Genomic DNA, 13,319 nt, shown 5'->3' with positions numbered 1-13,319 from the left:
CTGGAAAATGAAGAAATACATACCACTCTCACTATTCAATGTGGGCATGTGTGTTGTTTTAAACATAACCATGCCTTACCATTTTTATATTTGAAAATGCAATATGAAATCTACATTTTCTACAACAAAAAAGCCAGTATGTTTACAAATGAAAAACCACAGACTTTAAGGCGACTTTTACAAGTGTTCTCTACAACTAATAATATTTTTTAAAAACAGAGCACCAACATAATACATTTACCACCATTCCCTGACCCTACATTCCTTAACCACACAAGAATCCTTCTATATTTCTTTCCTTCACGGGCACCTTTGGCCAAGTAAGGAATTTAGAACTGGGCCCTTCTGCTGTATAAACATTCAGAACTCACCATAAGTATCTAATGCATAATTTACCTGTCAGGATAATATGATTTATGGTATTGTGAGTGTTTTTAAGGCTTCTACTTTTTTCACTTTCTTAAAAGCCTTTTTCACAGAGGTTTTTTTTTTAACACAAAGGGTAAAAATTGAACATACGATCTATTGATTTTTATCGCAAGTGTTAACATATTAGACTTTAACAGAGATAAACAAAATCTCCCAGCATGCAGCATGTACATTGAGGAGACAGAGAGCCCAACAGGAATCCTAAATATAGTTCATAATATCCACATTAACCATTAGATCCATATTTTGACTTAAATGAGCCTAAAACAAAAATCAACATATATGGATGATTATCTGGAAAATAAAGGCTGCCTCACACATCATTATTATTGATGCTGTTATTATTGTTTTGTGGTTGTTTTCACTGTTGCTACTTTGTTACATCGTAATAATTTTCATGCAGGAGCAAGAAACACAAGCAGTGCCTGAAGAATATGAGAGAATCCATTTGCTTCACATAAATAATAAAATAATTAATGTTATTCTGCTTTTCAAAAAACAGTAAGTTCTCTAATATGACTGACAAAATAAAATACGGTACAGTCCCTGTATCTGCAAGGGATTTTTTCCCTGGACTTCATGTGGATACAATTAATTTTACTGAAATGAATACCATAGAGCAGTGTTTCTCAACCTGGGGGTCGGGACCCGGGGGGGGGATGACGAGGGGGTGTCAGAGGGGTCACCAAAGACCATCAAAAAGCAAAGTATTTTCTGTTGGTCATAGGGGTTCTGTGTGGGAAGTTTGGCCCAATTCCATCATTGGTGGGGTTCAGAATGCTCTTTGATTGTAGGTGAACTATAAATTCCAACAACTACAACTTCCAAATGTCACGATCTATTTTCCTTAAACTCCACCAGTGTTCACATTTGGGCATATTAAGTATTCGTGCCAAGTTTGGTCCAGATCCATCATTGTTTAAGTCCACAGTGCTCTATGAATGTAGGTGAACAACAACTCCAAAATTCAAGGTCAATGCCCATCAAACCATTCCAGTATTTTCTATTGGTTATGGGAGTTCTGTGTGCCAAGTTTGATTCAATTCCATCATTGGTGGAGTTCAAAATGCTCTTTGATTGTAGATTAACTATAAATCCCAACAACTACAACTCCCAAATGACAAAATCAAACCCCCCGACCCCACCGGTATTCAGATTTGAGCATATCGTGTATCTGTGCCAAATTTGGTCCAGTGAATGAAAATGCATTCAGCATATCAGATATTTACATTACGATTCATAACAGTGGCAAAATTACAGTTATGAAGTAGCAGCAAAAATAATTTTATGGTTGGGGGTCACCACAACATGAGGAACTATATTAAGGGGTCACAGCATTAGGAAAGTTAAGAACCACGGCCATAGAGTCTCATTGGAGGACCAAGAAAATGGACAGAGAGGGCATATTATGTTTATTCGTGTATAAATGAAACAGCATGATTCTTGTATCTGTTCCACAAATACAGGAGTAGTACTACATTAAAAAGAACAGACAGCTAATAGCACCACTAATCTACAATTTGATACCATTAAATCTTTGTCAATGCAATAAAGCTAATCATGCAGATGCCACTAAACACTGGGGGGAGGGAAGGGTTTTGCACCTAAATGCTAATGATGTTCACATACATCTGATCTTCCTGGAAAGGGAATTCTCACAATGAATGCCCTATCTTCTGTAGTCTTTGACTTTAATTCCAAAGGAAGAAACACCGGAACCAACGAAAGAATGTAAGGCATAGGAGACAGTCCTTCAAATGCTCTGCCCCCAGTTTGTAGGACTTTATAAGTCAATGCAAACACTTTGAATGGAGTTCAGAAACTAACTAGCACCTACAGTGATCTTTCATGAATGGTAAATTAATCTTGACTTTCTATGTACAGTAAGTTAAATTGGGTTTAGCACATAGTATTGAATGCCAGTACACAAACCAATAAAACAGATGCTTAACCTCATAGTCACCTATGCAGAAAGTTGCTACCAACATGTGACCTTCCAGATAGTTTGGACTGTAAACTTCCATTGACCCCAACCACCACAACCATAGGAGATGCAATCCAGCAATATTCAGTGAGCCACTTAGTTGGGACCTATTATTTGCAACCTCCAGTAAAAAATATAGGAGGACTTGTTTGTTTGTTTGCTTTAAAATGAGACTGTATTCACTTCTTTGAACCTCTCTGCATGGCTGCACTCAAAAGATAGGACTCCAATAACAATAACTTTGTCACAAATGTAATGCTTCTTTAAAAAATTAAGTGTAAAATACAATTAAGACTCAATTTTCCAGGTGTATAGCTCACCTCACTGACCACCATTGTTATACTAGCATCTCCACAACTGTTCCAAACAAAAACCTTACTGTACCCCAGAGCACAGAAAACAGTATATAACTGAATATTCATACAGACATTAGACAAGCCCTATTTGTAAACACCCTGATCCTTTTAAGATAAAAATGCTGATGTACAACAAGTACTTCAGTGGTTGTAAAGAGCGACTATGGCTTGCTGCAGTGCACAAATGAGATGGGAAATCTCATGATAACAATATCATGTTCGGTAAGTGCACAAAACAATTACATTAACATTTCAGGATGCTTTGAGCTAAATAGTGTTCCCTCTGCAAGCTGACTGGCTGCATCAGAAACATCAACTGGCTCATGGACAATAAATGCAGAGCTTCAGTTCTACCCTCCATTTTAGCTATTTATATACTGGGTGCCTGCTGCTGAACACAATCTTTCCTTCCATAGGATTTCTCCACCCACTCTCAAAAGAACCCATGGAGAGCTACTTCAGTTATGGGGCCTAAAAAATTACACTGTAACTTTTCCATCTTTGATCTTTTGAAGAAGGATAAGCAAATAAGTAGTTGTTCCTGCAATCATCTACTCCAAGCTGGAATTATCCTTTAATTATAGAACACTGAGGCTGCCCCGATTCTTCTAAACTCTCAAGTAAGTAAGGACAGAGTCAGCAACCACAAACACACCCCTAGCCTTTCCCCTCTTCTGTAAGATCTCACTGAAATATCTTATTTCTTTCATAGCAGCTGTCTAAAGGAACCACTGGATTCCTTGAGGATTTTCCTAGAAAACTCTGACCACCCAACTTCTTCCTGCAACACACACTCTGTACTCCCTAGATTTCTCAAACTATGATAAATTTGGGATGCAAATTATCCATAATCCATGCCTTTGGCATTTAGTAAAACAGGAACGTTTATAGTTGTTGGGAAGAAATCCACACCTATAAAATAGCTATGTGGAAAATACACCTTAGAGCTTCCCCAGCCCATTTCATGGGCAGGAGACAATCCCAGAGGGAAGGAAGGAAAAATAGTGAGAAGAGAAGCAAAGCAAACACAACAATAAAAGGCGGGTGAGAGGGAAGTCCTCTTCCAAACCCAGACCTTTGGAAAGATGAGCAATCTCTCCTCTGTTGGTCTGAAGGACACGGAAGAAGAACAGAATCTCAGAACGTTAGAGCTGGATGGGATCGCAAGCACCTTTTAGTCCAATTCCATGTCATGCAGGAATACATAACTGAAGCATTCCTGTAAGGTGCCCACCCAACCGCTGTTCAAAGACCTCCAAAATGGAAAGTCTTCCATCCACCGAGGAAAAACTGTTCAACCGTTTTTACAATAAAAGACAATCTTCTAATATCTTTTCTTCAAAGGCTAAACCATTGGTTCTCATTTTAGTTTCTGCAACAACAGAAACAAAGCATGCTTCATCTTCTACATGACATCTTCTACATCCTTTTAGATATACCTTTCATGTCACCCACCTTTCAGTCTTCTTCTACAAGGTAAACACTCACAGCTACCTTAGCTGTTCATCCCACCATCTGCATACAACTCATGGAAGATTATCCCTGAGCAAATGTAACCCTCTGCAAAAAGTATGTTTCCAAGTCCTGTTCTAGGACCTTATGGTAGCATCTCTATATAGGATACATGAATGAAAAATAACAGGGCTCTGAGATGGCACTGCAATCCTACTTTCTTTCCTTATATTCCATCAGCACATTTTGATTATCAAAACAGTATCTGAATGTATAGATGATGATGATGTGTGTGTGGATGCTAGTACTTATTTAACATTTTCCCTCTTTTCTGCCTCTTGTTTTAACACTTGGTAACAGTGACAACAGCAGCACCTGGTGGCAGTGGTCAGAATTTTGTATATGCTCATTCAGACTCTTCTTAGTCAATCATATTTGGAATGTATTTATCTGAGAAACTGATACAAGAACTTTACAGCACTCTCGCAGGCACTGTGTTTCTCCTGCCTTGCGGTCTCTGTGTTTCTCCAGCATTTTGCAAAAGGATAGATTAATGGTTTTCAGCAAATACCATCTCAGGATGTACACACATCTCAGTCCCCGCTCTGAGAAATGTTTTCTCTGGCCCCTTCCTGGCAGGCCCTATATCAGGCATGGGCAAACTTGGGCTGCCTGGGTGTTTTGGACTTCAACTCCCACAATTCCTAACAGCCTCAGGCCCTTTCCTTTCCCCCCTCAGCCGCTTAAGCGGCTGAGGAGGAAAAGGAAAGGGCCTGAGGCTGTTAGGAATTGTGGGAGTTGAAGTCCAAAACACCCAGGCAGCCCAAGTTTGCTCATGCCTGCCCTATATTCTAGGATCGTATTCCACATTTTCTGCTTTAAACTGAATTATATGAGTCCACACTGCCAGATAATCTGGGATAAACTGAAAACCTGGGATCAGATCCTGGGATATAGAGCCTGTCTGGAAGGGCCCTCAGTGGCCTAACAGTGGTCAGTTTTGGACAAGTGCATCATACTTCCAGCTTTCCATTAAGCACCATAGTTGTTAGACTTCTTGCATTTACCTCTTTCGGTTGAGAATTCCAACTGCACTGCTGATATGCCAACTTTTTGTGTGAACAAGTATCATATGAATGTAATAATCATTTTCAATATTTGTGCTTCTAAAAATAATACAGAATTTTAGAAGATTGTTAATTTTTCTCCAAGTCGGTTGCTGCTTGTATATTGCCAGAGATCCAATCTGTCATGGGTGTTAGCAACTGATCCTCTGAAAATGAAATGTAGGCATTTACTCCAATAAGAGTTAAGACACTACAATGTATTTCAAAAACTGCTACTGTTTCCTAACTATATTATATATATTCTAAAAGTCTTACTTTGGATGAATAGTGTTTTTTTTTGGGGGGGGGGGGAAATGGTGTAGTAATGTTTTGAATTGGCTTTAATATTCATTCTATCTACTCCATTACACAAGAGAATGAATCCACTTTAAATCTGGTTTCTGCCTCCTGCAGAATTCTGGGGTTTGTAGTTTAGTGAGGCTGTTAAAGGCTCCTCCCTAAACTACAAACCCCAGAATTCTCCAGGGGCAGCAACCAGATTTAAAGCGGATTCATTCTCTGGTGTGATTAGGTCCTTAATGTTTTCTTGATGTTATTTTAGGGTTGTTGCTCTTATTGTGGAACTGTTTTGTGTACTGATGATGTAAATTATGTTTTCCTTTGATATTGATGTATCTGTATATATTGCATCATATGTATTGTTACATTATGAGTGCTTTGTAAGCCACCCCGAGTCCCTTTTGGGAGATGGTGGCAGGGTAGAAATAAAATTGTTGTTGTTGTTGTTGTTGTTAATAGCTGTGCAAATGTTCATATGATACTATAAGGAATCAATCACAATTGCACTTAATATGAAACTGTGACAAATGTTTATAAATGCATATATCGCTGATAGGGAGTCGAGATGTATTGTCAATGGTTTTCATAGCCAGAAGCATTCTCTCACAATCTCTGAGGATGCCTGCCATAGATGCAGGCAAAATGTCAGGAGAGAATGCTTCTGGAACATGGCCATACAGCCGGGAAGACTCACAACAAGCCAGAGTAGAGATGCTCCAGCCTTTCCAAGCAAGTTACCTTAAAAGAAAGCATGAAAATAAAAACAAAATATCCAGAAGATAAAACAGCCTGCAACTTTGACTACTTTTCCAAAACTGCACACTTGTTTAAAATGCCAACATAACACTAATGCCTGGTTAAATAAAATTTTAAAAAATCAGCTAAGTTATGAATTCATGAAAATAATGCAGCTCTGCAGTTCTCAAGCTTCCAAAGGTTGGGACTTGCAGGAAAGCTCTGACCCAGTGGCTGTTTTGATTCTCTGAGGGCCCCTTCCTTACAGCCCTACTATACCAAGGCAGAAAATCACACAATATCTACTTTGAACTAACTGGGTTATCTGAGTCCACACTCCGATAATGTGGGATTTTCTGCCTTGATATACAGCTGTGTGGAAGAGCCCCCTGAATATCAAGGCAGATAATCCACAATATCTGCTTTGAACTGGATTATCTGAGTCCACACTGCCATATATCCCAGTTCAAAGCAGATAATGTGGGATCTGATACAGCTGTGTAGAAGTGGCCTTATTCTTCTCTGCACTTGCAAATGTATCGTCATGGCCAGAATCACTGGGTTGTTGTGAGATTTCCTGGTCTCACAACCTCTGAGGATGCCTGCCACAGATGCAGGCGAAACGTCAGGAGAGAATGCTTCTGGAACATGGCCATACAGCCCGGAAAACTCACAACAACAACAACCCTCTTGCAAATGTTCCTCCCTCTTTCCACACACACACACACTCCAAAAGAGTAAGCTTCCTTTCAGTAGCAAATAGACAAATCTAGGTTAGAGAGGTTCTCATGCTGTGCCGTAGATCTTATGAAATATACATCACCCGGTTCCCTCTGTTGTATTTCACAGAAGTAATTGTGTTGGAGGGAAAGAGGGGGAAAGGCTTGACAACTCAGGGACGAGAACCTGCCGCTCGATTCTCGAGGGAAGAAGCCAACCAGGCATGCAAACATCTCTGAAGTTCCAACCACAATGAGAACAGGGCTTTGTGTCCCAGCCTGACCAAGAGAAGGATCAAGGAAAGAGGATATACTCACTCGGACCCGTTTCTCCCCTAGCCTATACATTGTCCAACACTGAGCATTGCCAAGCGGGCGAGCCAACAACCCCGCGAGATGGTCTTCCCGAGTCCACGCAACTCTTCCTCCACAAACACATGCGCGCCAAGCAAGGGCTGGGTTCGGACGCACACTCGCTCACTCCCTCGCTCACGCACGCGCGCGCGCCCTCGCTCACTCCCTCTCTCGCTCTCCCTCTCGATCAGGATGTTTGCCAAAACGGAGAGGTCTGATCCGGGGTCTGGAGTGACGCCGCGGTGGGGAACCAACTGCCTCTCTCCTCCCCCCTCTCCCCCTCCCCTCCTTCTCCCCTTCCCCACACCCCTCTCCTCGTTCTTCCAAGATGGGAACCAGGATGGGCTCCTCAAGCCAGCGAGGAAGCAGCAGCCTGGGCGCCCTGAAGTTAACACACTTTTGAAATTCCCTCCTGTCGGATCTGCTGCTGCTGCCGCTCTCTAACTCTCTCCCCTTTTCCTTCCAGAGAAGTTTCAGACTCCCTCCTCTTTGGATCCAGAGACCTCGCTCTCGTCCATCCCCTCCCCTCCCTTCCCCTTGCCTATCGAGAACTGGGGCTCTCGTCCACCCCTTTCCCTCCCTTTCCCTTCCTCTCACTCTCCGCGGGACTTTGGGGGAGACAAGTTTGCGGCGGGAGCGACTCTCTGACCCGTTTTAGCGCTCCCTCCTGACTTTCAAACCAGGGACGTTTAGGAGGCAGCCAGTGACCAGACCGAGCCCCAAAGCAAAGGCCTGGGTGAGAAAGCCAGTGAGTGAGTGAGTGAAGGAGGGAGTGAGGGCGAGCTCCCCCCGCGCGGGGCCAAAGGTGCGCCAGTCCCGGAGGAGGGGAGCCGAAGAGGGAGGGCCGACTGTGGAGAAAAGGGGGGGGGGCGCTCTGGCTCTTGCTCCCGCTCCCTTCTCCTCCCTTCAGACCCCATTCACCCACCCACTCCCCTCCTCCCGCGCGCTCTTTCTTTCTCTCTCTCTCTCTCTCTCTCTCTCTGTACCTTGTTGCAATGGTAATAGTCCAGGGGGCCCAAGCAAGTGGGGTCGGCCCCAGGCAAGGAACCAACGGCGGTAGGGGCGGAAGGGTAAAACCTAACGTCCATGCCGGGACGCAGCGCCGAGGGTGAGAAGGAGGAGGCGGCAGCAGGAGCAGCGGAGGAAAGAGGAGGCTCTGGCGGGCATGGAACCGGCTCCTCCGGCGGCGGGCGGCGGATCTGCCTCTGGCTCAGGGCGCGAGGCAGGCGGGGAGGGAGGGAGCCAGCGAGGGAGGGAGGGAGGCGGGGAGAGGAGGAGGAGGAGGAGAAGGGCGGAGGGAGGGCGCACAGCCCAGAGCCGGCTCCTCGCTCGCTCGCTCCCTCGCGCGCGCACTCTATTGTTCCCGGCACCAAGGCAGGGGGAGGGCAGGGGGAAGGGGAGGGCGAGCCCGGGACCTGCCTGGCCTGGCCTCCCGGGCTAACACCCACCCGGGCTGGCACAAACAGTCCCGCAGAGAGAGAGACAGAGGTCCACGCCGCGCCTGGGACTTGCCTGCCCCCCCCCCCACTCCCAAGAAACGCCCCCCACTCGCCCCTTGCTCCCTTCCAAGCCGGGAAAGGGATCCTCGGGGAGATTCCGCACATTCTCGCCTCGCTCCTCACGGGGACAAGGAAGGGGCTTGGAATCGTCCTTCCTTCCCTTAGTCCTTTCGTACCCACATACACCCCTCCACCAACACCACTGCTGGTCCCACCGAAGAAGAGCTACAACTCCTGAAAGAGAACATCAACACTGAGGAATTAATGCCCTTTGGCATCCCTTCCTTCCTTCAGTCCTTTCGTACCCACATACACCCCCAATTGCTGGTCCCACGGAAGAAGAGCTACAACTCTTGAAAGGGAGGGGTTCTTGATGAACATCAACACTCTGGGGAATTAATGCCCTTTGAGATCCCTTCCTTCCTTCAGTCCTTTCGTACCCACATACACCCCCAATTGCTGGTCCTACAGAAGAAGAGCTACAACTCTTGAAAGTGACCTCACAACCTCTGAGGATGCTTGCCATAGATGCAGGCGAAACGTCAGGAGAGAATGCCACTAGAACAGGGCCATACAGCCCGAAAAAATCTACAACAACCCAGTGATTCCGGCTATGAAAGCCTTCAACAATACAGAGCTACAACTTCTGAAAGGGAGAGGTTCTTGATGAACATCAACACTCTGAAGAATTAATGCAGTTTGACATCCCTTGATGTCTCAGTGTGTGGAAGCATCCGGCTGCAGTTTGACCAAGTCTTGATTGAGGTCCTCCCTGCCAAGAGCCCTGTGCTCCAGTCTCGCCAAAGGACAACCCCCTGATTCCATCACCATTTAGACCTGGCAGCTCAAGTGGGATCAAACTGCATACATTCCATACCAGGCATGGGCAAACTTCAGCCCTCCAGGTGTTGGATTTCAACTCCCACAATTCCTGGCCTCAGGCCCCTTCCTTTTCATATTTCCAGCTCTTACCATCAGTGCCATAGCCAGAAAAAAATGGGTGGGGGGGGGGGGAGGTTGAATTTTTTTTAGCAAATCATGAAGATTAATTCCATAAAGCAAAATAATTTAAATACTATGGTTCATTCCATATTTTATATAGACTTAATTAAATCAGTTTAATGTTTGCTTCACATAGACTTAGCATGGGGATTTGGTTAACCAGTTAAAATCATAAGCAAACCAGATTTTTTTAACATGAAAAAAACTGGGGGGGGGGGGTTGAACCCCTAACCCCCTCCCTGGCTACAGCCTTGCTTACCATCACAAAGTTCTTCTAAATGTTCAGGTAAAATCTCTTCACCTGCCGTTACAATCCCTTGCTCCTTGACCTGGTCTTAAGCTTGCCCCTTCCCCAATAAGACATCCTTTCTGATACTTAAATACAGCACTCATGCCCCTCCCCCCACCAACCTCCTTTTCTCCAAGCCAAACATACCCAACTCAGTTTTCAGAAAAGGAAAGGGCCTGAGACCAAGAATTCATAGAATCATAGTGTTGGAAGAGACCTTGATGGCCACCCAGTCCAGGAAAATCGCATTCAAAGCACCCCTGATAGATAGCCTCCAAAGAAGGATCCTCCACCATACACCGGGACAGAGAGTTCCACTGCAGAACAGCTCTCACAGTCAGGAAGTTCTTTCTAATGTTCAAGTTGAATCTCCTTTCTTGTAGTTTGAAGCCACTGTTCCACATCCTAGTCTCTAGGGCAGCAGAAAACAAGCTTGCTCCCTCCTCCCTATGACTTCCCCTCACATATTTATACATAGTCATCATGTCTCCTCTCAGCCTTCTCTTCTGCAGGCTAAACATGCCCAGCTCTTTAAGCTGCTCCTCATAGGGCTTGTTCTCCAGACCCTTGGTCATTTTAGTCTCCCTCCTCTGGTTACATTCCAGCTTGTCAACATCTCCCTTCAATTGTGGTACCCAGAAGTGGACACAGTATTCCAAGAGTGGCCTGACCAAGGTGGAATAGAGGGGTAGCATGACTTCCCTGGATCTAAATACTATACTCGTAAAATTCAAATCCTATTGGCTTTTTAGCTGCTGCATGACACGCATAACAATTGTGAGCGTTGAAGTCCAAACACCCAGAGGGACAAAGTTTGCCCATGTATGTTCTACACAGTGTGGAGTCTTTGACTGAAGAAGAAGGCTCATGTGGCCCTTGATAAATATTAGTTTGACACTTCTGTCCTCAGTGCTGGATTTAGGACAAATGAAACCCCGTGCTAATTGTTAAGAGTCCTGAAGGAGGTAGGCCCCGTAGGTCTACACTGCTTGTTTTGTGGCACCCTCCCATAGGCTATCAACTCTATCATCATGTCCGGAATCACTCTGAAACAATGCCTTCAAATTTAGAATTGCTCCACATAAATAAAATCCATTGTAATTTTCTTTTTTGGAAGGAAGATAGAACCCTGTGCTTAAAGCACATCTAGGCATAATGGTAAATACAGCATTGCCTGCCCTGAGACCAATGGTGCCTTCCTCAACTCAGTGGAAATGGAACTAGAGTCGCACACAGGAGGCAAAGCAGAATCTGTGGGCAGCCCCAGTCTCACAGAACCAGCTGAGTTCCACCTCCTATCCTCCTCAGAAATAAGATGGTGGACAGGAGATTCCTTCAACCCCATGACCTGCCCCAAATCGCACAAAGGAAAGGGATTTGAATCAGATTGCCTCTTCTGCCCTTTAATTTGCTGTCCTTAAAACTAACAGTGTTCTTACAATGAGTGGTTGGGAGGCAAGCAGTTCAGGGAGAGCAGAAGTCAACAGCAGCTTGTCTCTCAGCAGAACAGATATTTTCACTCTCTACTGCAGCTTCATAGAGTTCCTAAAGTATCTTATGTGGAGGACTAGCAAGGTATTCTTCCCACTGTGTTTGAGACTAGCAGCCATTTTTGTGCTTCTTAACTACAACTCTTTCTTTCCTGGAAACTTGGGGTGGCAAAGGCTCACAAACCTGGTCTACAGACAATCTCTTTAAGTATCATTTTTCTGCATGAACATTGGAAAAGAGGAAGAGCCCAAATCATCTTATCTTCAAGAACCAACAATGGAAATGCCAAGTTTTTTATCATGCCCTCTCCAACAGCTGGATTCAGTCTTGCCCACAAGCGACCACTGAAGCCATGAGAAAGTCTTAAAGTCACCACAAAAGTTCAGAAATGATAACAATAGTCACATTCATAAATGTTTTTTTTATTCAAAACAGATTAGAGCTGATGGGGAAAAATTGCCTTCAGAAGGTGGAATGATTGATATGTTCACTGCCAGTTTAGGTTTCTCAGAAAACTGTGCAGTCATAGTGAGGGGCCTTCATCTGGCAATGGATTGCGACAGAAAGTGAAAGAGGAAGAAGGTATGTCTGATGAAATAAAAGGCACATTCTACAGTCAGATAACCTGCTTTACAGTGTGTCTGTATAGGGAATTCTTTAGTCTTGTATACTGGTTTCCAGTTCCTCTGAGAGTGTTGTAAAAGCTCTTTTCTATTTTCAGGAACATGGTGCAGAAATATGAGTATGAGCAAAACAGCTGAAATTGGGAACTATTTATGTGTGTTGGCATGTGGCAGGAATGAAGTGGTACCTGCATTTTTATTATAACTGACAAGACTTCATATCTGGTGCCAAAAAAGGAGTGGACAGAAAATGTTTTCAAAAGCTTGATCAATACAGGACATTAGTACTTGTTTAGTTTTGCCTTAGCTATGGAGAAATCAGTCTTCATGGAACAAATAAATAAAAAGTGGGCTATAAAGGTGTACTGAATGAGAATATGAAAGATGGGGGCAGGGAAGAGTTCTTGGAACATTGCAGCAAAGAGATACAGCTGTAAATCTACTAAAGGAACAGAAGCTTTGCCTCAGAGATAAGGAAATAAATGTACCAGCAATTAACAACAGAGGAAGGCATGGAAGATGTTTGTCAAGAAAAGGAAGTCAAAGTTTATGCCATGGAAAGGATAGAAGCTTTAGCTTAATCCAAGGTATTGGCTGTATCAGTCATAGAAAATATACTCCAGGAAAATGTGAGATTGGATGAAGAAATAGGATCTAATCTTAAAGTAACAAACTCTGGATCAGTGGGTGAGTGGCTGTCACAAATAGTTACCAATTGAAACAATGAATTTCATGATTTTTTAATACCTGAATCAGCTTGTAATGGGGTTAAGTATATTAGGTGTCTTCAGAGATACTTTAAACATTATTATTATAACTGCTAATATATATTCTAATATATCTTTAATGTCTATTTTTAATTAAAGAAAATGTAGAGGGCAAGGATAATTGTGAATTGCAACTTTCCTAAGAAATTTACAAAGATATGATCATAAACCTATTGCGCAGAAATAAATTGATTTTATCCATTTACACTGTGT

At 43.6% G+C, this 13,319-nt stretch overlaps 1 protein-coding gene across 7 annotated transcripts in view; it reads right to left on the bottom strand.

Moving 5' to 3' along the window:
• TOX2 (TOX high mobility group box family member 2) overlaps positions 1 to 8,664 on the bottom strand; it is a 268,905-nt gene extending 260,241 nt beyond the window's left edge. For 3 of the 7 annotated variants that reach the window (XM_060772362.2, XM_060772357.2, XM_060772363.2), the window contains exon 1: positions 8,422 to 8,663. In XM_060772362.2, the coding sequence (XP_060628345.1) occupies positions 8,422 to 8,523 (102 nt within the window). In that variant the 5' untranslated portion in view covers positions 8,524 to 8,663. Of the gene's footprint in view, positions 1 to 4,224; positions 4,320 to 7,399; positions 7,581 to 7,832; positions 7,967 to 8,421 lie in introns of those variants that run through there. The other 4 variants (XM_060772356.2, XM_060772360.2, XM_060772358.2 and 1 more) reach the window with 4 other exon arrangements.
• Between the last annotated feature and the right edge of the window lie 4,655 nt (positions 8,665 to 13,319).

The sequence above is a fragment of the Anolis sagrei genome, chromosome 4 (assembly GCF_037176765.1).
Source record: "Anolis sagrei isolate rAnoSag1 chromosome 4, rAnoSag1.mat, whole genome shotgun sequence".
In the NCBI taxonomy this organism is placed as follows: Eukaryota; Metazoa; Chordata; class Lepidosauria; order Squamata; family Dactyloidae; genus Anolis; species Anolis sagrei.
Note: the sequence above shows the minus strand (reverse complement) of the source record. Positions and strands in the feature narration are given on the sequence as shown.